The sequence below is a fragment of the Macaca fascicularis genome, chromosome 16 (genome assembly GCF_037993035.2).
Source record: "Macaca fascicularis isolate 582-1 chromosome 16, T2T-MFA8v1.1".
NCBI lineage: Eukaryota > Metazoa > Chordata > Mammalia > Primates > Cercopithecidae > Macaca > Macaca fascicularis.
This window is the reverse complement of record NC_088390.1, coordinates 74,633,553-74,658,435: the sequence shown is the minus strand read 5'-3', so window position 1 is coordinate 74,658,435 and position 24,883 is coordinate 74,633,553. Positions and strand designations below refer to the sequence as shown.

Below are 24,883 nucleotides of genomic sequence, written 5' to 3'. Positions count from 1 at the left end.
GGCCCGGGCGCTCCGGCCTCAGCAGCCCGAGCCAACTTGCGCTAGAGTCGGGCCCGCCCCCTAAGGGGTTAATCCTTTTCTCATGTTACCGAGCGGCTTATAAGGAGGGGGAGGCCAAGCCTCCGCCTTATTGGGAGCCTTTTGGGGTTTATTCTCTTCCCTTCTAACTTGGTGAGTTGGTTTATTATTTTACATGTTTAAAAGTTTGATTGTGGGGTGTGGGTTGTTTTTTTAAAAATATGTGTTGGGGCCTTTTTTTGGGATGGGAGGCGGAGGAGACCACTGAACATCTTCACATTTTGGAGAGGTTATTCCCAAAAATATTCGCTCTGACAGTTAGGAATGCCCAGGGCCACCGGGATGACGCGCTCGCGCCGGTGTGGGTAGCTGAGAGTTGAATGTCCGTGACCCTGGTACAGTTGGGTCCCGGAAGATACCTAAAGGCACGCCTGGCCTTTGAGTGCCCCCTGCCCCGGGTTGGGGGCTCCGGATCGTCGGAACAGTCGGGGGCTCCGGGCTCAGCCCCTCCGCGGATTTTCCGCATGAAGTTGCCTGCGCGTCGCAGGAGCGAAATGTCAGAGGTACCTTCCTTCCCCAGGCTGGCGCGCGCACGCAGGGCGGCCACTGAGGCAGCGCGAGGGAAAGTGGGGCTCCCTGCCTCCCCGACCCCCAAACACAGCACTCCCTGGGGCGGCCACCGTTTGCCCCCTGCGGGAAGGCAGGGATTTCCCGGCAGAGCGCGGGTCCTCCACCTGGACGGTCAGAACTGTCAGCGGCTGACGGCCGGTCCCGCGCAACTTCAAGGTTCCCGGGCTGCCAACCGCAGGAAAGCGCTGGTGTCGCCGAGCAGTTCCGTAGCAAGGGAAGATGGTTTTGCAGAGGAAATGGGTTATTTCCTTCTAGGTTGTTGTCGTCTTTTCTTTTTATTCTCCCTACCCTAGCAAGACCGGTCATAGAAGTTTGTTAGGTGGCGTATATAAAATGTCACCAAACACGGGGGGCGTCAGTCTTAGAAAAAGCTCCCCGGAGCCAACTGGGGAGGAGCAATTACAACTTGTCAACCTGGAAGCCGGTTTTGTTTGCACGGTTAGACACTCCGTGCCAGCTGCTTCTCGCAGGAGATGGTTTCTACCCCGGGAATGAGATTTCTCAGTGATCTGATTGTTTTTTGCAAATCATGGTAAGATAGGTGTCTTGTTTGTAAAAAGATGCCAAGTGCTTATGCTGAAATCTCTAAACGATTCATCTCCCCATGTCCCAAGCACCGTTACGTGGCATTTTGGGGGTCAACAATACATCCGGCCAGATGATATAATAGAAACCCCTCTTCTCATAATTAAGGGAAGAGTGTCCAAGATAGGAACTTACAGAATGTAAATAAACAATGCAGCCAAGTGGAAAAGCTCCTTCCAGTGTAATGAGTACCACTAACCCTGAGTTTTCCTTCTGTGGTTTCCGAAAGAGGACTTTCCTCAGTGGAACTCCTGAGGAGGACACTTAAATTAGGGGCTCAGTTTTCAACACCATAGCCTTGTAAAATGGTGACTCGGTTGCAGCCGGTGATTCAACATCGTGAGGCAGCTATCCAGGTTAGGTTTGGAAATTTTTTTTTAATAGAGAATGAAAATGAACTTTAGCCAAATGCAGACTGGTTTTGCCAACTTGGGCCAGAAACAGCTTGTCAAAGCCGTTCTCCAGGCTACACCTTTAAGAAGAAGAGAAATCCACAGTGCTTTTGCTCGGGGTTTGCCTACACCAGTAGCCACCCCATTTCCATCCAGAGCCTGTGTTTTGAACCTTGCTCTGAGCTGCCCCTAGAATAACACTCTGATGGTCTACGCTAATCCAATTTTAATCCAATTTTTTCATGCCCTCGGTCCAAATCTTCTCTCAACAAATTAAGTCACAGTGAAACTTCCAAGGATAGCAGGTTTCCAAGCCTTTGGCAAGATACCCATTTATTTATTTGTTTAGAGGCAGGGTCTCCCTCCCATTAGGGAAGTGATCTTGCTCATTGCAGCCTCGACCTCCCAGGCTCAAGCGATCCTCCCACCTCATTTTTTAATTTTTTTGTAGAGACGCAGTCTCACTACGTTGCCCAAGTTGGTCTCAAACTCCTGGGCTCAAGCAGTCTGCCTGCTTCAGCCTCCCTAATTGCTGGGATTACGGGCATGAGCTACCACACCTGGTTAATACCCATTTAGTGAAGGGGACACTTAACCACATGCTACTAGGAAATCCTCCAAACTGCCCATGGATTTTGTCATTGTGCTTCCTCCAGAAGAACACTAGGGTGAAGGGAAGATGGCTGCCAGGAACCCCCATTCAGAATTGTTGAGTTTTATAAGTTGGAAAAGGCTTGAGAGACTCCCCTGACAAGCCGTGCTTTCCAGATGATAGAAGTTCGGGATTCAGTGGCTTCCATAACTGTGCAGCCAGTTAACGGTACACAGAAATTAACAAATACGGCCTAAGAGCTTTAAGAAGACCAACTCTTGGGCCTTGCCTTCAAGGGCTTAGAAGGATTAAAGCAAGTGACGGTCAAAGGCTATCATAAAAGTATAGACTATTAGGGCAGGAAGAGATCTAAGCTCATCAGAGTCTAGTTCAACTCCCTTTTTTACATTTACCTTGATTTTACATTGACAATTAAAATGGGGAAGCAAAGTGATTTGCCTAAATCCCATCATCCGTAAAGCAGGGGTTGATGGGCAGGATGACTCAGCTTGCCTCACCAGTTAGATCCGCACACAGCTGAAAAATATCCCTACCCATCAGATAAATTCACATGGCCACAAACCAAAGTGGACAGATAAACTTTCATATTCTGGAACATAGAGACTTCTACGTAAATGAGTTCAAAATTCAGGCCTCAGTTGCTTTGTTTGCAGAGACAGAAGGTTTGGCCTTCTGCTGAAGGAATGGAAAAAAAGAAGAGAAGGCCGGGCACGGTGGCTGACACCTGTAATCCCAGCACTTTGGGAGGGTGGATCACGAGGTTAGGAGTTTGAAACCAGCCTGACCAACATGGTGAAACCCTGTCTTTACTAAAAATACAAACAAACAAATGAAAAATTAGCCCGGCGTGGTGGCAAGCGCCTGTAATCCCAGCTACTCAGGAGGCTGAGGCAGGAGAATCACTTGAACCCAGGAGGCTGAGGTTGCAATGAGCCAAGATCGTGCCACTGCACTTCAGCCTGGGTGACATAGCAAGACTCCGTCTCAAAAAAATTCAATAAAATAAAAATGCTCTCCTGTAGGCTTGTACAGCAGGAGCCCTGGAAGGCAGGAGATTCAGTACTGGGCTACTTCAGTCAAGTCCCTTCACCTCTTGGGGATGTTTCCTGATTTTGCAAAATGAGTAAGATTTTACAAAGAGGAATTGAATAAGATGACCTCAATTTTCCCCTTCAGCTTTAACATTCAGTAATTCTAACTCTCTTCAGGGGTTACGGATTCATCCTAACCCCATCCGTTTTTCAAGTGTAAACCTCTGATGATACAGGCAAGGGAAAAGAGGAAGGGGGTAGCTAGCACCAGAACTTCACTGCTGGCCAGACAGAGGCTTCTCATGGTGGCAGGTAATCTCAGCTCATAAAAAAACTGCAATCTGGTCCCACTCATCTAAATGCAGTCCACAGCCTGGTCTACATGGTGAGACCCTGTCTGTACAAAAAATAAAAATTATCCCAGGTACGGTGGCTCACGCCTGTAATCCCAGCACTTTGGGAGGCTGAGGGGGGTGGATCACGAGGTCAGGAGTTCCAGACCAGCCTGGCCAACATGGTGAAACCCCGTCTCTACTAAAAATACAAAAAAATTAGCTGGGCATGATGGCGGGTGCCTGTTATCCCAGCTACTCGGGAGACTGAGGCAAAGAATTGCTTGAACCCAGGGGGCGGAGGTGGCAGTGAGCCGAAACCATGCCACTGAACTCCAGCCTGGACGCTGTCTCAAACAATAAATAAATAAAAATTAAAAAATAAAAAAGAATTGGCTGGACATGGTGGCACATACCCATAGTCCTAGCCACTCGAGAGGCTGAGGTGGGAGGGTCACTTGAGCCCTGGAGTTTTTTTGTTTTTGTTTTTTGAGACGGAGTCTCGCTCTTGTCGCCCAGGCTGGAGTGCAGCGGCACAATCTCAGCTCATTGCAACCTCTACCTCCTGGGTTCAAGCAGTTCTTCCACCACAGCCTCCCACATAGCTGGGACTACAGGTGCGCGCCACCACACCAGGCTAATTTTTGTAATTTTAGTAGAGACAGGGTTTCACCATGTTGGCCAGGCTGATCTCGGAACCTGACCTCAGGCAATCCACCCGCTTCGGCCTCCCAAAGTGCTGGGATTACAGGTGTGAGCCACTGCGCCCAGCATGAGCCCAGGAGTTTTGAGGCTACAGTGAGCTATGGTTGTGCCACTGCACTCCACGTCTCTCTAGGGTCTTTATCACATTTTATCACTATATGTTTTGTTTCAAGGTGGTCCTGAGCCCTCCATTAAAACTCTTCAGACTTTCTGGGCACATTTCTGGGTTAGAACAACTGTGCCAATTTGACTTTGGACTTAGCAGCTACCGAGTCCTGACTGCTTGTCAGAAATGTGCTGAATTCCAGCAAGATGTGGTTGAATCATTTAAATAGGATGCATTTCAGATGCATTCATTTTCCTTAGCATCATCATCAGCAGATATTTTAGTCCATGGAGGCAGAGACCATCTCTTGGTCTTTTCACTGTAGTGCCCCTACAGTGAAAGCGAGGACCTGGCACCTGATAGGTATTTTGTTGCAAAAATAAATACAAGCTGTGTACAAGGTACAGGCGGGGTCCGGGGACATGGGATTGTACAAAGAGAAATAGACCTCAGATTTTGTGAACATAATAATTTAATCAAGCAAATAAGATAAAGGCATAAAAGTAAACAATACCCCATCATTAAATGATACCTGTCACCTGAAGAAGAGAGCCCTTAGATTGAGCTGGTTGGAGAAAGCATTATGGAGAAAGCAGGATGTCACAGAGCAGGGTCTCATTTTGGGGAAATGGCATGGCCACAGCCAGGTGGGTAGAGACTAGAGGGCCAGGAGGACTCCACTTTGACCGTGGCAGGTGAGTCAAGTTTTAGAACCAGAAGAAATAAGGCCACAAAGAGAGGTTACAAAGAACATTGAAAGTCAGGCTAATGAGTGGAATTTTTTTTTTTTTTTTTTTGATGAAGTCTAACCCAGGTTGGAGTGCAGTGATCTCAACTCCCAGGTTGCCCCTACTGCAACCTCTGCCTCCTGGGTTCAAGCGATTCTCCTGACTCCGCCTCCTGAGTAGCTGGGACTACAGACACACGCCACCACGCCCCCGCATAATTTTTGTATCTTTAGTAGAGATAGGGTTTCACCATGTTGGGCAGGCTGGTCTCAAACTCCTGACCTCAAGTGATCTGCCCGCCTCGGCCTCCCAAAGTGCTGGGATTACAGATGTGAGCCACCATGCCCAGCCTTAATGAGTGGATTTTATTCTTCAGAAAGACAAAAGCCATTGAAAAAGTCTGAGTAGGCTAGGCGCAGTGGCTCACACCTGTAATCCCAGCACTTTGGGAGGCCGAGGTGGGTGGATCACCTGAGGTCAGAAGTTCAAGACCTGCCTGGCCAACATGGTGAAACCCGGTCTCTTGAAAAAATACAAAAATGTAGCCGGGCACTGGTGGCACACACCTGTAGTCCCAGGTCCTCGGGAGGCTGAAGCAGAGAATTGCTTGAACCTGGGAGGTGGAGGTTGCCGTGAACAGAGATCGTGCCACTGCACTCCAGCCTGGGTGACAGACCAAGACTCCGCCTCCAAAAAAAAAAAAAAGTCTGAGTAGAAAAATGCCATGACAATACACCATTTCCAAAAGGTTCATTGTACAGGATACGGAAGTCCATTAAGAGGCTGGCAAAGGAGTCATGGTCTTCACAAGGAAAAGCTCAAACCAATGGCCTGCTGGGGGGATGAAATAGAAGGGGTGAAGGCTACAGCCTTGACAGCTGCAGGCTCACCATTCCTCCCCAGGGCTAGAGACTATTCTAAAGCCAACACTGGCAAGCACTTCTTAAAAATGTTTTTGGTTTTCTAAATCTTAAGCTAGTGTTGTTCTCACTTCTCTGCCCCAGCGGCCTCATTTTGAGAGTGGCTTGAAATGGAGGGATGTTGTGAAAACCTAATTTGGTAAAGGGCTCCTGGCTCCCAACTTAAATCAATTGCTTTCCATGTTGAGGGACAGTAGTGACAAACTCTTCTATAGTTGCTCAGCCTACCTCTTGAGCTATCTAACTGCCCTTCCCACCTTTCCGTTTGCTCTCAGACATGACACATCAACACACATCAAAATGCAAAGGCCTTCGCTGCAAAGAGCATACTCATCTTACAACATCTTATGCCTTATTTTAATCAACCAAATATTTAGCGGTAATAGAGTATAAAGTGAATACACAGTCCTTCCCAAGTATTAGGCTACAGTGGGAATGGCGCTATCAATAGGATTAATGATATTAAGTTAGATCAGATTTGCTGCTTTTCAAGATTTGTAGAGTAAATTCAGAACATTAGATTTTAAAAACAGAAAACCGGCAAGTCTGCTGGATAGATGAGGTTGTGTCCTGTTATTTTTCAGTTGCCTTCTATTTTAAATAAAATCTTTGCCTTAGTAACTTTGACCCAACAACTTATGGCTAGGAAAAGGATATAAAGGATATAATGCACCCTGACCCTGAAAATTCACCAGTATACAATTGTATAATTACGAAGAATTCTCTTTTTACATTTTATTTATTATTTATTTATTTATTTATTTATTTATTTATTTATTTATTTTAGACAGAGTCTTGCTCTGTCACCCAGACTGGAGTGCAGTGGCACAATCTTTGCTCATTGCAACCTCTACCTTCCGGGTTCAAGTGATCCTCCTCCTTCAGCCTCCTGAGTAGCTGGGACTACAGGCACGTGCCACCACACCTGGCTAGTTTTTGCATTTTTAGTAGACACCGGGTTTCACCATGTTGGCCAGGCTGGTCTCAAACTCCTGACCTCAAGTGATCCACCTGCCTTGGCCTCCCAAAGGATTACAGGCATTAGCCACCTTGCAGAGTCTCACTCTGTTGCCCAGGCTGGAGTGCAGTAGTGTGACCTCAGCTCACTGCAACCTCTGCCTCCTAGGGTCAAGTCATTCTCATGCTTCAGCCTCCTGGGTAGCTGGGATAACAGGCTCGCGCTACCACGCCCGGCTAATTTTTGTATTTTTAGTAGAGACGGTGTTTTGCCGTGTTGGCCAGGCTGGTCTTGAACTCCTGACTTCAAGTGATCCACCCACCTCGACCTCCCAAAGTGATAGGATTACGGGTGTGAGCCACCATGCTGGTCAACTTTAAAAAAAAAAATTTTAGACAGGGTCTTGCTCTGTCACCCAGGCAAGAGTGCAGTGGTGTGTTCACTGCTCACTGCAGCCTGGAGCTTCCAGCCTCAACTCAAGTAATCCTCCTACCTCAGCCTTCCAGGTGGCTGGGACTGCAGGTATGTGTCACCACACCCCACTTTTTTTTTTTTTTTTGAGACGGAGTCTTACACTGTCACCCCGGCTGGAGTGCAGTGGCACGATCTCAGCTCACTGCAACCTCCACCTCCTGGGTTCAAGCAATTCTGCTGCCTCAGCCTCCCAAGTAGCTGGGATTACAGGCACCCGCCACCACATTAGGCTAATTTTTTTTTTTTTTTTTTTTTTTTTTTTTTAAGTAGAGGCAGGGTTTCACTGTGTTGGCCAGACTGGTCTTGAACTCCTGACCTCATGATCCACCCACTTTGGCCTCCCAAAGTTCTGGGATTACAGGCATGAGCCACTGGCCCGGCTAATTTTTTTTGTTTGTTTGTTTGTTTTTTGAGACGTGGTCTTGCTCTGTCGCCCAGGCTGGAGTGCAGTGGCGCAATCTCGGCTCACTGCAAGCTCCGCCTCCAGGGTTCGCGCCATTCTCATGCCTCAGCCTCCCGCATGGCCGACTAATTTTTTGTATTTTTAGTAGAGATGGGGTTTCACCGTGGTCTGGAATTCCTGACCTTGTGATCCGCCCGCCTCGGCGTCCCAAAGTGCTGAGATTACAGGCGTGAGCCACCGCGCCCGGCCTGCTAATTTTTTTTATACATTTTTGTAGAGACAGGGTCTCCCTATGTTACCCAGGCTGTTCTCAAACTGCAGGGCTCAAGCAATCCCCGCACCTTGGGCTCCCAAAGTGCTGGGATTACAGGCGTTGAGCCACTGCGCCTGGCCGTATTTGTAGTTTCTTGAGGAACCTCCATACTGTTCTCCATATTGGCTGTACTAGTTTACATTCCCACCAACAGTGTATAAGAGTTCTTTTCTCCGCATCCTTGCCAGCATTTGTTATTTTCTGTCTTCTGATCATAGCCATCCCAAATGGGGTAAGATGATACCTCACTGTGGTTTTGATTTGCATTTCCTTAATGATTTGTGATGTTGAGCATTTTTTCATATATTTGTTGGCCATATGTATGTCTTTTGAGAAATGTCTGTTCAGATTATTCACCCTTTTTTTTTTTTTTTTTTTGAGACAGAGTCTCACTGTGTCACCAGGCTGGAGTACAGTGGCATGATCTCGGCTCACTGCAACCTCTGCCTCCCGGGTTCAAGCGATTCTCCTGCCTTAGCCTCCCAAGTAGTTGAGACTACAGGCATACAGGCACGCGACACCACGCCCAGCTAATTTTTGTATTTTTAGTAGAGACAGGGTTTCACCATGTTGGCCAGGATGGTCTCGATCTGTTGACCTCATGATCCACCCTCCTCAGCCTCCCAAAGTGCTGGGATTACAGGCATGAGCCACCGCGCCCGGCCTGTTCATCCTTTTTTTTTTTTTTTTTTTTTTTTTTTGAGACAGAATCTTGCTCTGTGCCCGGGCTGGAGTGCAGTGGTGCCATCTCGGCTCACTGCAAGCTCCGCCTCCCGGGTTCACGCCATTCTCCTGCCTCAGCCTCCCGAGTAGCTGGGACTACAGGCACCCACCACCACGCCCAGCTAATTTTTTAATTTTTTAATTTTTAGTAGAGACAAGGTTTCACCGTGTTAGCCAGGATGGTCTAGATCTCCTTGACCTCGTGATCCACCTACCTCGGCCTCCCAAAGTGCTGGGATTACAAGCACGAGTCACCGCGCCAGGCCCTGTTCACCCATTTTTAAGTCAGATTGTTGGGGAGTTTTTTTTTTGCTGTTAAGATGTTTGAGTTCCTTGTATATTCTGGATATTAATCCCCTGTCAGATGAATAGTTTGCAAATATTTTCTACCTTTGTGTGGGTTGTCTTTTCATTCTTTTTATTTTTTTTTTTGGGAGGCAGAGTCTCCCTCTGTTACCCAGGCTAGAGTGAAGTGGCAGGATCTCAGTTCACTGCAACCTCCACCTCCTGGGTTCAAGCAATCCTTGTCCCTCAGCCTCCTGAGTAACCAGGACTACAGTTGTGCACCACCACACCCAGCTAATTTTTTGTGTTTTCAGTAAAGATGGCATCTCACCATGTGGCCCAGGCTGGTCTCAAACTCCTTAGCTCAGGCAATCCACCCACCTTGGCCTCCCCAAGTGCTGGGATTATAGGCATGAGCTACCACACCTGGCCTCACTCTGCTGATCTGTTTCCTTTGCTGTGCAGAATCTGTTTAGCTTAATATAATCCCATGTTTATTTTTGCTTTTGTTATGTGTGCTCTTTCAGTCTTGTTCATAAAAATCTTTCCTCAGACAAATGTCCTCAAGTGTTTCCCCTATGTTTTCTTCTAGTAGTTTTATAGTTTTGGGTCTTATATTTAAGTCTTTGATCTATTTTGAGTTGATTGTTGTATAGGGTGAAAGGTGGGGATCTAGTTTTATTCTTTGTATCGATATCCAGTTTTCAAAGCGCCATTTATTGAAGAGACTGACCTTTCTCCAATGAATATCTTTGGCACCTTTGCCAAAAATCAGTTGGCTGTAGACACATGGATTAAGTTCAGGGGTCTCTCCTGTTCCTTTGGTCAGTGTGTCTGTTTTTATGCCAGTACCATGCTGTTTTGATTACTGTAGTGTTGTCATGTACTTTGAGGGCTGTTAGTGTGATTCCTCCAGCTTTGTTCTTTTTTTCAGGATGGCTTTGGCTATTCATGATCTTTTTTGGTTCCATACAAATTTTAGAATTTTTTTCTTCTATTTCTGTGAAGAATGTCGTTGGTATTTTGATAGGAATCCACTCTGTAGATTGCTTTGGGTTGTATGTAAATAATTCTTTTTGTTTTTGTTTTTTGTTTTCTTTTCTTTTTTTTTGAGACACAGTCTTGCTCTGTTGCCCAGGCTGGAGTGCAGTGATATCTTGGCACACTGCAACCTCCTCCTCCCGGATTCAAGCAATTCTCCTGTCTCAGCCTCCTGAGTAGCTGGGATTACAGGTGCCTACCACCATGCCCAGCTAATTTTTGTAGTTTTAGTAGAGACGGGGTTTCGCCATATTGGCCAGGCTGGTCTCAAACTCCTGACCTCAGGTGATCCACCTGCCTCAGCCTCCCAGGGGATTACAGATGTGAGCCACCGTACCTGGCCGTAAAGAATTCTTAAACTTGAGGTTGGTTGCCATTAAGAGCTCTAAGACCACGGCATGGACTCATTGATTATTATAGATATAATTAATGTTTAGTTAGGCTAAAAATAAACATAACTGTTTTGGCCGGGCATGGTGGCTCACGCTTGTAATCCCAGCACTTTGGGAGGCTGAGGCGGGTGGATCACAAGGTCAGGAGATCAAGACCATCCTGGCCAACATGGTGAAACGCCGTCTCTACTAAAAATACAAAAATTAGCTAGGTGTGGTGGCACATGACTGTAGTCCCAGCTACTCAGGAGGCTGAGGCAGGAGAATCGCTTGAACTTGGGAGGCAGAGGTTGCAGTGAGCCGAGATGGCACCACTACACTCCAGCCCCGGCACAGAGCAAGACTCCGTCTCAAAAAAAAAAAATACATATGACTCTTTCAAAGTATATGTAACCACAGAGGCTTTGAAAAAGACAGTATTCATGTGCTAGAGCCCAATCCAGAAGACTTAAGTTAAACCAGTGTCAATGTCAGTGTCTCCTTAGTGGTGTTAAGGTACAGGTCTGCTTGTTCTGATGTTTGTTGTGGTTTGAATGGAGAGGCACAGTGAGGTTAGAGGTAACTCAGTTAACTGGTATCCAGATGGGGCCCCACAGGCTTGTATAATAGCACCTTATTTAGACACCATATTATAGAGTATCATCATGTACTTGGAAATTGAATTGCTAATATACCAATTGGTGGTCAACTCTGAGGAAATTACTCCTGCTTAACAAACTCCCAGAAGACAGAATGCCCTCATTTTGATTTATAGTGACATTGTGTCTGTGTAGGTACATCCACATGGAACACCAAATCATAATCAGAATATTGCTTACTGAGTAGAAAATGGGGGGGAAGAAGAGTTGCTGGGTGATCGCGGTGACCAGGGACATCAAGCAGAGATGCTTATGGTATCTCAAACACATACTCAGTGGAAGGTGCTGGATGCACAGCCAGTGTTTGCTTTTCAGCCTCCATTTTCTAGGCTTCATTTCTGATCAACATTCCTTATGGTCAGTGCAGTCTTTTCTGGCCTAAGTTGAGTCTTTCAAGGTCAGCATTAATACCTGGTCTGGTGACCATCTGGTGTCCTTCAATATGCTTCTAAATATTCTGCTCTGGTTCTTCATGTCTGTTTATTTTTCCCATTTAACTTTCTTTTTCGGGGGCCCATGTACAATACCAAGATTTGTATATATGTATATATACATAAACTTATCCAAAGACTTTATACTACTTGTACATAATTTAAACGTTCAACTGTCAGCCAGGTGTGGTGGCTCATGCCTATAATCTCAGCATTTTGGGAGGCCAAGGCGGGTGTATCTCTTGAGGTCAGGAGTTCGAGACCAGCCTGGCCAACATGGCAAAACCCCATCTCTACTGCAAATGCAAAAATTAGCCAGGTGTGGTGGTGGGCGTCTGTAATCCCAGCTACTCGGGAGGCTGAGGCAGGAGAATCGCTTGAACCCAGAAGGCAGAGATTTCCGTGAGCCAAGATCACGCCACTGCACTGCAGCCTGGGCAACAGAGTGAGGCTCTGTCTCAAAAAAAAAAAAAAAAAAAAAAATTAGGTGGGTGTGGTGGCGCATGCCTATAGTCCCAGCTACTTGGGAGGCTCAGACAGGAGAATTGCTTGAACCCGGGAGGCAGAGGTTGCAGTGAGCTGAGATCACGCCACTGCACTCTAGCCTGGAAGACAGAGCAAGAGTCCATCTCAATAAATAAATAAATAAATAAATAAATATTCAACAACCTAAGAAATTGGGTAAGTACTTTATATATACACACACACACACACACACACACACACACACACACATACTTTATGTTCTAGGGTACATGTGCACAACGTGCAGGTTTGTTACATATGTATACATGTGCCATGTTGGTGTGCTGCACCCATTAACTTGTCATTTACATTAGGTATATCTCCTAATGCTATCGCTCCCCCCTCCCCCAGTAAGTCATTCTTATCTGTTATGTTTGCTAAAGAGTATGAGAATCATCAATCCTCGCGCTATTGCTGATCTGAATTGTTTTTTAACTTTTTCTTTCAGATTAAGAATGACCCAAAATAAATTAAAGCTTTGTTCCAAAGCCAACGTGTATACTGAAGTGCCTGACGGAGGATGGGGCTGGGCGGTCGCTGTTTCATTTTTCTTCGTTGAAGTCTTCACCTACGGCATCATCAAGACATTTGGTGTCTTCTTTAATGACTTAATGGACAGTTTTAATGAATCCAACAGCAGGATCTCATGGATAATCTCAATCTGTGTGTTTGTCTTAACATTTTCAGGTTAGTACATCTTTCGGCCTAACTATGACGTAAGTGTAGGTCCCTTTTAATTTGGCTACCTTGATAATGGTAGTCGGGGTGATTGTGATGTTTTCATTCCCTTATATGCCTGTTGGTCCTTCCTAGCCCCAACTAACAGGGTTTTCAGAGCACTGAGGATTGGCAAGAAACAAAAGGCACTGAAGAAAAAAGCCTTATTTGCCAGCCATGACAGCCTTCAATTTCATACACACGTATTAAATATCTGCCGTCTGCACACTCTTAGGATTCTGTAGATCCCCTTGAGGAGTGCAGTCAACCCCCTTTTGTGAGGATGTGAGGATATTGTCACTGTCTAAGAAGCAACATCAAAAAGTTGCTGGTGGCCGGGCACGGGTGGCTCACGCCTGTAGGCAAGCGTAGGAGGCCAAGGTGGGTGGATCACTTGAGGTCAAGTGTTCAAGACCAGGCTGGCCAACATAGCAAAACTCCATCTCTACTGAAAATAGAAAAATCAACCAGGCACGGTGGTTCGCACTTGTAGTCCTAGCTACTTGGGAGGTTGAGGCACGAGAATGGCTTGAACCTGGGAGGCGGAGGTTGCAGTGAGCTGAGGTCACACCACTGCACTCCAGCCTGGGCAACAGAGCAAGACACCGTCAAAAAAAAAAAAAAAAAGTTGCGGCCAGGCACGATGGCTCATGTCTGTAATCCCAAAAATTGGGAGGCCGAGGCAGGCAGATCACAAGGTCAGGAGTTCGAGACCAGATTGGCCAACATAGTGAAACCCCCTCTCTACTAAAAATACAAAAAATTAGCTGGGCATGGTGGTATGTGCCTATAATCCCAACTACTCAGGAAGCTGAGGTAGGAGAATCACATGAACCTGGGAGGTGGAGGTTGCAGTAAGCCCAGATCGTGCCATTGCACTCCAGCCTGGGCGACAGTGCGAGACTCTGTATCAAAAAAAAAAAAAAAATTGCTGACGTACCGTGTCCCAATCTCATAATTCCAAGTAGAAACATGTAAATGTGGATGCATGAAGAGAAATGACATGTGTACAAGGAGATAAGGTGAAATTACAAATATTGTTCTGAGGAGACTTTCTGAATTCTGAGCACCTGTTTCCCTAAAGGACTTCACTGATTTGTCATTACATAATCTACTCCCAGACCCAATAGCATAAAATAAAATGGGGCTTCAGTATCATTTTTAACATACTAATCTTCACTTGGTCCTATAAAGGACTATTGGATATACATGCCAGGTCTCATGAGTTCGTTGTTCTGTCAGAAATAATTGCCAAGGGTTTTCCAAGAGAAAACAGCTGTTGAACTCACCTCAGAAAGTTAACCAGGCTGGGCGTGGTGGCTTACGTCTGTAATCCCAGCACTCTGGGAGGCCAAAATGAAAGGATCACTTGAGCCCCAGAGTTTGAGACCAGCCTGGGCAACATAGCAAGACCCCATCTCTACAAACAATTAAAATAAAAAATTGACCAGGCTTGGTGGTACACACTTGTGATCCCAGCTACTCCGGAGGCTGCAGAGCAAGGATCGCTTGAGCCTGGGAGGTCAAGGCTGCAGTGAGCCATGATCATGCCACTGCGTTCCAGCCTGGGCAACAGAGCAAGACCCCATCTCAAAAAAGAAAAAAGAAAGTTAACCAGGTTGACCTTAAACTTCCCTAAGTTTACCCTTACACCCAGTCTTGGAACTGTTACCTCTGAAGTGATCGCTAAAGTTAAAGCCCTTCTTTAAATGTAGTCCATTTTTAGCCATAGAATGTCTTTAAAAGGCAGTTCTACATGTTTTTACCCTTTGGGTAAGGTAGAAATTTCTCTCGTTAGCTGGGTGTGGTGGTGGGCAACTGTAATCCCAGCTACTCGGAAGGCTGAGGCAGGAGAATCACTTGATCCTGGGAGGCGGAGGTTGCAGTGAGCTGAGACTGTGCCACTGCACTCCAGCCTGGGAAATAGAGCAAGACTCTGTCTCAAAAAAAAAAAAAAAAAAATTTATCTTGTTAGTTCTCATACTATCTCTTACAAGTTTCATGAAGTAGTTCCTGGTTCCAGTTTAAGTGAGTATTAAGATAACTTAATTTTTTTTTTTTTTTCCGAGGCAGAGTCTCGCTTTGTTGCCCAGGCTGCAGTGCAGTGGTGCGGTCTCAGCTTACTGCAACCTCCGCCTCCCGGGTTCAAGTGATTCTCCAGCCTCAGCCTCCCGAGTAGCTGGGATTACAGGCACCTGCCACCATGCCTGGCTAATTTTTTGTATTTTTATAGTAGAGATGGGGTTTTGCTATGTTGGCCGGGCTGGTCTCTTAATTCCTGAACTCGTGATCCACCTGCCTCAACCTCCCAAAATGCTGGATTTACAGGTGTTAGCCACCACACCCGGCCAAGTTAACTTAATTTTTAAATTGTGGAATACTTAATTACCTTCTTAGAAATATAATTTAAATGAATTAGGACTAAAATGTCATATTTGGTAATCTAAATAAAAAGAAAATCCAAAAGCTTCAGTTTTAGGTCTTTTATAAACCTAAAAATAAAAATGTAGTCAACAAGAAATTTCCACTTAATACTATTATACCAGAAGATAATTCTTCCAAATGCTATTATTCTAATTGTTAATGCTTTGAGCCAACATCCTGGCTCAAAATGGTGACAGTGGTTTTATTATGAGCTACATCCAAGATTACTTTGTATTCTAATGGTTAACATAGTAGATACATATAGACTAATCCCAAAAAATGGAATTCTTTTCTCCTCACTTCCTCTTCTAGCATGTTGTTGTTCCTTGACCCAACTTTCAATGGCTCACTTATGTCACTGTTGTCAAGTTAATATTAAGTAACCTATAACTAGGAAACTAATTTGCCAGATTTAAATGTCCTAGGGGATACAGCTTATAGAAGCTAAGCAAATCATGATTCGCTTTCAATTATCTATCCCATAGCAACTCTCCTTCAGGAGTGCATAACTTAGAATTCACATTCTTTCCTCCTGTAAAGAAACTAACTAGGCTGGGCGCGGTGGCTCACGCCTGTAATCTCAACACTTTGGGAGGCCGAGGTGGGTGGATCACCTGAGATCGGGAGTTCGAGACCAGCCTGACCAACATGGAGAAACCCCGTCTCTACTAAAAATACAAAATTAGCTGGGCATGGTGGCACATGCCTGTAATCCTAGCTACTCGGGAGGCTGAGGCAGGAGAATCACTTGAACCCAGGAAGTGGAGGTTGCGGTGAGCCAAGATCACACCGTTGCCACTCCAGCCTGGGCAACAAGAGCAAAACTCCATGTCAAAAAAAAAAAGAAACTAACTAGAATCTGATCCCAAATGGAGCTTTTTAAAAAGAATCCAAAGCCGTGAGTAGAGAAAAAACAATGATTCAAGCAATCATAGGAAAACCAATTTTTATTATAGAATAACATAAATTAAATACATATCTAATTTTATAGATGCTTATGGTGAGTCAGAGTCATCTAAAAATATAGATAAAAGTTGTATACTGTTATTCTGGCTTTCTCTTTCAGGAGTCTGACAAATCGTGTTGAATTTGAACACATAGTAAAATAATTCCTGCACTGACTTTGCATGAAATGTATTATGGTTTTGTTTTGTTTTTTCTTGAGACAAGGTCTCACTCTGTCACCCAGTATGGAGTGCAGTGGTGTGATCTTGCTCACTGCACCCTCTGCCTCCCAGGCTCAAGCAATCCTCCCACCTCTGCCTCCCGAGTAGCTAGGACTACAGGTGTACACCACCATGCCTGGCTAATTTTTGTGTTTTTTGTAGAGACGGGGTTTCGCCATGTTGCCCAGGCTGGTCTTGAACTCCTGGGCTCAAGCGATCCTCCCTCCTCAGCCTCCCAAAGTGCTGGGATTACAGGCATGAGCCACCGCGCCCGGCTGTATTTATATTTGACATCATCTCTCCATGTGCAAGATGTGGAGGAAGGAGTCTTATGGCAGCTAACCCTGAAGCCTCTGTGAGTTAAAATATCGTTTGGTTCCTTCCCGGCAGCTCCCCTTGCCACAGTCCTGAGCAATCGTTTCGGACACCGTCTGGTGGTGATATTGGGGGGGCTACTTGTCAGCACCGGGATGGTGGCCGCCTCCTTCTCACAAGAGGTTTCTCATATGTACGTCGCCATCGGTATCATCTCTGGTAAGTGTTCCTCTTTGGCTCAGAAGTTCTCTAGACACTTAGTTTGAAGAACAAGGAAGGGGAAGGAGGAAATTAAAGCCAAACTATATTTCTTTCTCTTTCTTTTTTTTTCTTTAACATTAACGGTGTCTCAGATCAGTAGTTTTGAACTGAGCTATATGGACTTCAGGGGACCTGGGAACCTGTTCTCAAGTGCCCAAGAGTTTTTGATTGATCTTCACCAGAGATGATGATAACTTCTCTTTTGCTATATTTGCAGCCAAAAGATAGCATTTTTACAAAGTAGGACGAATTTCTGTAGCCAGTATTTCTCAAATCAGTGTCTGAGGATCCAAGGCTGTAGGGAAGTGCAACATGCCAGACTTAATCTTGGGGGCCTAAGAAAACCTTTTTCCGGCCGGGCGCGGTGGCTCAAGCCTGTAATCCCAGCACTTTGGGAGGCCGAGGCGGGTGGATCACGAGGTCAGGAGACCGAGACTATCCTGGCTAACATGGTGAAACCCCGTCTCTACTAAAAATACAAAAAACTAGCCGGGCGTGGTGGCGGGCGCCTGTAGTCTCAGCTACTTGGGAGGCTGAGGCGGGAGAATGGCGTGAACCCGGGAGGCGGAGCTTGCAGTGAGCCGAGATCACGCCACTGCACTCCAGCCTGGGAGACACAGCGAGACTCCGTCTCAAAAAAAAAAAAAAAAAAAAAAAAAAAGAAAACCTTTTTCCATTTAAAAGGAGTAGCCAGCATAGTGGCTTATGCCTGAATTCCAGCGCTTCGGGAGGCTGAGGCAGGAGGATCGCTTGAGCCCAGGAGACCAACTGGGGCAACATAGGGAGACCCCATCTCTACAAAAAAAAAAAAAAACTAGCCAATCATGGTGGTGTGTGCCTGTAGTCCCAGCTACTTTGGAGGCTGAGGTGGGAGGATCACTTGAGCCTGGGAGGTCAAGGCTCCAGTGAGCTGTGATCACACCACTGCACTTCAGCCGAGGCAACAGAGTGAGACCTTGTCTGTTTAAAAAAAAAAAAAAGAAATGAACAATAAAAGGAGGCCGTATATTCCTCATAGACGATAGATACACACACACACACACACACACACACACACAGTTGTTAAGATTTGCAGACTTTACATTTTTCCTGTATTTCTGCACATACGAAACGACTTATTTCTTTCTAGATACAAATCTTATATAAAATTTCATGCAATAATAGTTTCATCCATTGTGAATTATATAAATTTGAAAAAAAGTGTTGCAAAGTAAAAAAAAAAAAAAAATTATACTTTTAGTATCCCAAAACCACCACTGAAGTTTATCCAGACCTTTCATGAAACCCATTTTTCTTTGCAACATCACCTTTGTCCAGAATGAATTACTTGGCTCCCAGAACTTAAGATTCAAAAAGCAAAACCAAAAATCCCAGCTCTTTGAATGCATCCTTCCAGTCTCAAGCAGTATGTGGGTTTCATTGGCTTTTCTGACTTTTCTTTCACAGGTCTGGGATACTGCTTTAGTTTTCTCCCAACTGTAACCATCCTATCACAATATTTTGGCAAAAGACGTTCCATAGTCACTGCAGTTGCTTCCACAGGAGAATGTTTCGCTGTGTTTGCTTTCGCACCAGGTAGGTGGACTACAACAGTCTAAGTGCGAATGTGGATGAGGGACGCCACTCAGGTATTCTTGCTACACTAACTTTTGCCAACAGTACGGATGACTTTAAGTGTATGAGTAATGAGAGGTTATTTACGTCTCTTCTCCAGCTCATTTTTAGGATCTGTCCTCCCTAACCCCCACTTCAGGTATTCAGACCACTTTAATAATAGGTTTGAATTCCTAACTGGGCACAAATGCAGTGGTAGGGCTTTCTTGACACATGCAGTCCAGAATAATCTAGTAATTTGCAGTTGTTCACCTGTTATGTCCTCTCCTTTTTCAAAAGAGCTACATTCAATGTGGATTTAGATTATGCTAATAAAGACAGCATTCTTATCTGTGTGCAGATCATCTCAAAACAAAATCTTTGGCCAGGCACAGTGGCTCATGCCTGTAATCCCAGCACTTTGGGAGGCCAAGGTGGGCGGATCACCTGAGGTCAGAAGTTCGAGACCAGCCTGGCCAACATGGTGAAACCCCGTCTCTACTTAAAACACAAAAAACAGCTGTGCATGGTAGCACACGCTTGTAATCCCAGCTACTTGGTAGGCTGAGGCAGGAGAATTGCTTGAAACCAGGAGGCCGAGGTTGCAGTGGGCCAAGATCACACCACTGCACTCCAGCCTGGGCGACAGAGCAAGACTCCGTCTCAAAAAAAAAAGATTGAGTACACATTCATAATGCTGAGTATAATAAATTTCCACAAAATTTATAATGGAATCTGGATCCATATTTCTTCTTGATGGCTTCTCCTGGGTCTTGAGTCCATTATTGACCTTATATTTTATTTCTTCTTCACTCACTCCTGCCTCTTCAAGCAATCATGGCTCTGAAGGAGCGCATTGGCTGGAGATACAGCCTCCTCTTCGTGGGCCTACTACAGTTAAACATTGTCATCTTCGGAGCACTGCTCAGACCCATCATCATCAGAGGACCAGGGTCACCGAAAACAGTCATTCAGGAAAATCGGAAAGAAGCGCAGTATATGCTTGAAAATGAGAAAACACGAACCTCAATAGACTCCATTGACTCAGGAGTAGAACTAACTACCTCACCTAAAAATGTGCCTAGTCACACTAACCCGGAACTGGAGCCGAAGGCTGACATGCAGCAGGTCCTGGTGAAGACCAGCCCCGGGCCAAGTGAAAAGAAAGCCCCGCTGTTAGACTTCTCCATTTTGAAAGAGAAAAGTTTTATTTGTTATGCATTATTTGGTCTCTTCGCAACACTGGGATTCTTTGCACCTTCCTTGTACATCATTCCTCTGGGCATTAGTCTGGGCATTGACCAGGACCGCGCTGCTTTTTTATTATCTACGATGGCCATTACAGAAGTTTTCGGGAGGATCGGAGCTGGTTTTGTCCTCAACAGAGAGCCCATCCGTAAGATTTACATTGAGCTCATCTGCGTCATCTTATTGACTGTGTCTCTGTTTGCCTTTACTTTTGCTACTGAATTCTGGGGTCTCATGTCATGTAGCATATTTTTTGGGTTCATGGTTGGAACAATAGGAGGAACCCACATTCCACTGCTTGCTGAGGACGACGTCGTGGGCATTGAGAAGATGCCTTCTGCAGCTGGGGTCTACATCTTCATTCAGAGCATAGCAGGACTGGCTGGACCGCCCCTTGCAGGTAATTTAAATACACAAAATACAAATGCTTGTCTACTCCCCCGTATGAATTGTGCTAGCTTCCTGTTTAAGCCATAAAAAAACTTACTGCCGTTTTATATTTCCATGGAATTTTAGAGCTGCCAGGGATTAGAGATTACCTGAGCCAGCCCTCTTGATTTAAATATGAGGAAACTGAAGGCCAAAGAATTGAAGCCAAAGGTCCGATGGTAAATTAGTGGTCGAATCAGGACAGGAAGCTGTGTCTGTAGTCCAGATTGACCCAGGCTTTTTTTTTTTTTTTTTTTTTTTTTTTTTGAGATGGAGTCTCACTCTGTCACCCAGGCTGGAGTGCAGTGGCACAATCTCAGCTCACTGCAACCTCCGCCTCCCAGGTTCAAGTGATTCTCCTGCCTCAGCCTCCTGAGTAGCTGGGATTACAGGCACCCACCACCACGCCTGGCTAATTTTTGTATTTTTAGTAGAGACAGGGTTTCACCATGTTGGCCACGATGGTCTCAATCTCTTGACCTCATGATCTGCCCTCCTCGGCCTCCCAAAGTACTGTGATTACAGGTGTAAGCCACTGCACCTGCCAACGCAGGCTTTTTCTATCACCTTGCCTTCTCTCATGCTAGACAGGAACTCATGGATTTATCACCTTCAGAGCCCACCTGACTTCTGGAATGATAGAACTAATGGACTTCTGTAAGTCACCTTCCCTTCTCAGGAAAGGTGTTTGGGAATGGATAGCAGCGCTCTGTAAATACCTAATTGATTTGTACAGAATGTTTCCTTGTAGGAGGGACATAGGTATGTTTCATATCTTAGATCCCAAATGGGTCTTTAAAGTGTTTGTGATTAGAAATCATACCCCTGTCAAAAGATACCTAAAGTGGGCCAGGCGCAGTGGCTCACGCCTCTAATCCCAACACTTCGGGGCGCTGAGGCGGGCAGATCATTCGAGGTCAGGAGTTCCAGACCAGCCTGGCCAACATGGCAAAACCCCATCTCTACTAAAAATACAAAAGTAGCTGGGCATGGTGGCAGGCACCTGTAATCCCAGCTATTCAGGAGGCTGAGGCGGAAGAATCGCTTGAACCTGGGAGGCGGAGGTTGCAGTGACCCGAGATCGCGCCATCGCACTCCAGCTGGGGCGACAAGAATAAAACTGCGTCTCAAAAAAAAAAAAAAATACCTAAAGTGAACTCAAGTGAAAATAATACAGTTCCTTCCTACCGAAGAATATTACCTTTTCAAAGAAGTATGCATCTAAATGTCCCAGGTTTTAGATCCTCTGCTACGACAGACTTAGCCCAAGAAGAACAAGTATATTGTGTGTTTGTCTCTTTCTCCTCTCCAATCTAGCAAAGATGTCCGCCTTTAACACCCATTTTTCTTTAGAAACACAAAAGAAAACAAGGCAGGCAATGAAACTGAGAGGCTTCTGAATGTGAGGGTCGCCTGGGTGAGAGGGCTTATGTCTAGGAAGGCTGCTGTTAACGGACGCCATGCTCTCTTCCAGGTTTGTTGGTGGACCAAAGTAAGATCTATAGCAGAGCCTTCTACTCCTGTGCAGCTGGCATGGCCCTGGCTGCTGTGTGCCTCGCCCTGGTGAGACCGTGTAAGATGGGACTGTGCCAGCGTCATCATTCAGGTGAAACAAAGGTAGTGAGCCATCGTGGGAAGACTTTACAGGACATTCCTGAAGACTTTCTGGAAATGGATCTTGCAAAAAATGAGCACAGAGTTCACGTGCAGATGGAGCCAGTATGACACACTTACTCACAACAACAGCCACTGTGTTGGCTGGAGAGGGATGGGGTGGGCCCGACGGGGACACAAGGAGGTAGAGGAGCTAACCCCTCTACTCCACTTTCAAAACTACATTTTAAAGGGAATGTGTATGTGAAGAGCACTACGAACATCGTGTTTGTTTTGTTTTGTTTTAAGCTTTCCTTTCTGCTTGTTTTTAAAGCCAAAACAAAAAACAACCAAGCACTCTTCCATATGTAAATCTGGCTGTATTCAGTAGCAATACAAAAGATACATAGAAAGACTCTTTGGTTCACATTCCAATATTAAAATAGTGACATGAACTGGCAAAGTGGTTTTAAAAGCTTTCACGTGGGACAAATGATTTTCTTTCTTTCTTTTCTTTCTTCCTATGGTCTTGTCTGAATAAACTACTATCTTGAATAAAACAACATCCAACCCAGGTCATTGAAATGAAATTGGCCAGTCAAAAAAAAAAAAAAAAGACTTCAATCATTTAAAAAATTCCTAATTTTCAGAAATATGAATAAATAGTTTTTGTTAAACCTTTTGTAAAGTACCAAGGCTCCCATTAACAAATTACGGCCTCTGCTTGCTGGAAATGAAGTATAGTTGAAGACCAAACATTTTACTAATAAACAAATTTTAAGTATATACATAACTTGAACTTCATAAATGTGAAGATTACCACTTCTTTTTATGGCCAGTCCTTACCAGAAGTATTTCAGTACAGAATATACAAAATGGCATTTAAAAATGTGTTTCCTGTTGCTTTTAGTTATACAGAAATATGTGACTGTAGTGTCTTTAATTTAAACCACTATTTATTATTAAGTTATTCTAGGATGATTAAAGTAATCAAAAAAAAAAATCGGAGACATAAGCAGCATTTTTACCTCCTTTCTGCAATCCTTTAAATGACTCACAGAATACATCTTATCTTGTAAAAATACTTTCATAAACGGCCAAGTTGTCATGATTCTTCCATTTGATTAGGGGCAACGTGTGCTATTAAAGGGGAAAAAATACTGGATAGCAAATCGCCTTAGCTTTCAAAAATAATTTGTTTTATCATCTAAGAATACTTGAGGAACTTCTTTGATCAGAATTATATTTCATTAAACTGTTAAAGCATTTCTGATTTAAAGAAAAAACCATCTAATTGTTGAAGGATTTCTGTATTTCACATGGGGGTAACAGAGACAATTACGTTATAGTGAGTTACAAATTGCAATTTACATCTTCTATAACTTGATTGCTCTAAGTTGCCAGAGGTATCGGGTAGCTGGTCATTGTTTTTTTTTGTTTTGTTTTTTGTTATTCTTTCTTTTTTTTTCTTTTGGAGTTACACTACATGTATAGTATTGCTCACGTTAGCAGTTTTCTGTAAAGAGGGCAAGTGTCGGGATAATAGGTGGACTTTTTACTCACCTATTTTACCACAATCTCACCCTGCAGGTGATGGTCAATGCTTGCTGCTCCATCTTTATTCATCGTTAATGTTAATTTATGACAACTCAGGGGGAAAACCATAACAAGCCTAGTTTGGTTACAGGTACACACAAGCTTGAATATTTCTCTGCACTGAAATGAAAAGTGGCATAGTTCATTACCACCTGCTACAATCTGTAGAGCATCTTATCAGCCATAGAAATAGGACAATCTATAAAACTTCGGGGAGGGTGGGGGAGGAAATGACAAAGTGTCTATCAAAAACAGACATACCTAAAACAAGGTGGATGTAGCAAATCTCTGTCACTGCTTGAGAAGAACTTTGAGCTTGTGGCAGTTTTGCAGACTTAACATGACTTCAGCACTTTACAACATATTTTTTACTATGAATGTTCAATACAATTTAATATTTATAACTGATTTCTGAGGGATCTGCTCCATGTCTATTCTGTTATCTGCATGAAAGCAAAATGTATGCCAATTTCAATATGTCAATAATCAAGGTTTTAAATGTTTGGAAGAAAATACAAACAAGATTGCTGATTTGTTCTGTATTAGTGACATTCTGGTACTTCTAGATTTGCAATAAATTTATGGATTTTTTATTTAAAGAGACTGATTTTCTTCTGTTACAAGATTTATTGACTCTCACAGCATTCAGTGTTTGATGCAATTAAAACTCACCAAATATTCACTCCAAATAAATAATTTTTTAACGTTTATCTTCTGCAAAACCTTTTAACTCTACTAGAGATATATAAAGTTTCCCAAGAAGTTTCTACTGAACTTTTTATTTATATTTATTATTATTATTATTATTTTAAGATGGAGTTTCGCTCTTGTTGCCCAGGCTGGAGTGCAATGGCACAATCTCAGCTCACTGCAACCTCCGCCTCTCAGGTTCAAGTGATTCTCCTGCCTCAGCCTCCCGAGTAGCTGGGATTACAGGTGCCCGCCACCATGCCTGGCCAATTTTGTGTATTTTTAGTAGAGATGAGGTTTCACCATGTTGGCCAGGCTGGCTTCAAACTCCTGACCTCAGGTGATCCACCTGCCTCGGCTTCTCAAAGTGCTGAGATTACAGGTGTTAGCCATCGTGTGTGGCCTGAACATTTTTATGTCCTTTTTTTTTTGGTCATTGAAAGCAGGACAATTTTATTTTATGTTGAGTTTCATACAAATCATTTTAAAGCACCTTAGAAAAAGACTAAATAATTCAAGGGAAGTCTTAAGTAATGAATAACAGGAGAGGGAAACAAAGATTAAGTAATATAATCAAATGAAGAAGCACATTTTCATCTAAGAATCGA

At 44.4% G+C, this 24,883-nt stretch overlaps 2 protein-coding genes across 11 annotated transcripts in view; one reads left to right on the top strand and one right to left on the bottom strand.

The window, feature by feature from the left end:
- ARSG (arylsulfatase G) overlaps nucleotides 1-24,883 on the bottom strand; it is a 147,456-nt gene that overhangs the window by 115,214 nt on the left and 7,359 nt on the right. The window lies entirely within an intron of this gene.
- Nucleotides 130-24,184, top strand: SLC16A6 (solute carrier family 16 member 6). Its single transcript, XM_005584783.5, has 6 exons — nucleotides 130-171; nucleotides 12,692-12,930; nucleotides 16,941-17,084; nucleotides 18,573-18,701; nucleotides 19,552-20,367; nucleotides 21,871-24,184. The coding sequence occupies exons 2-6, from the start codon at nucleotides 12,699-12,701 to the stop codon at nucleotides 22,119-22,121; spliced, it is 1,572 nt and encodes a 523-aa protein (XP_005584840.2). The 5' UTR covers nucleotides 130-171; nucleotides 12,692-12,698; the 3' UTR covers nucleotides 22,122-24,184.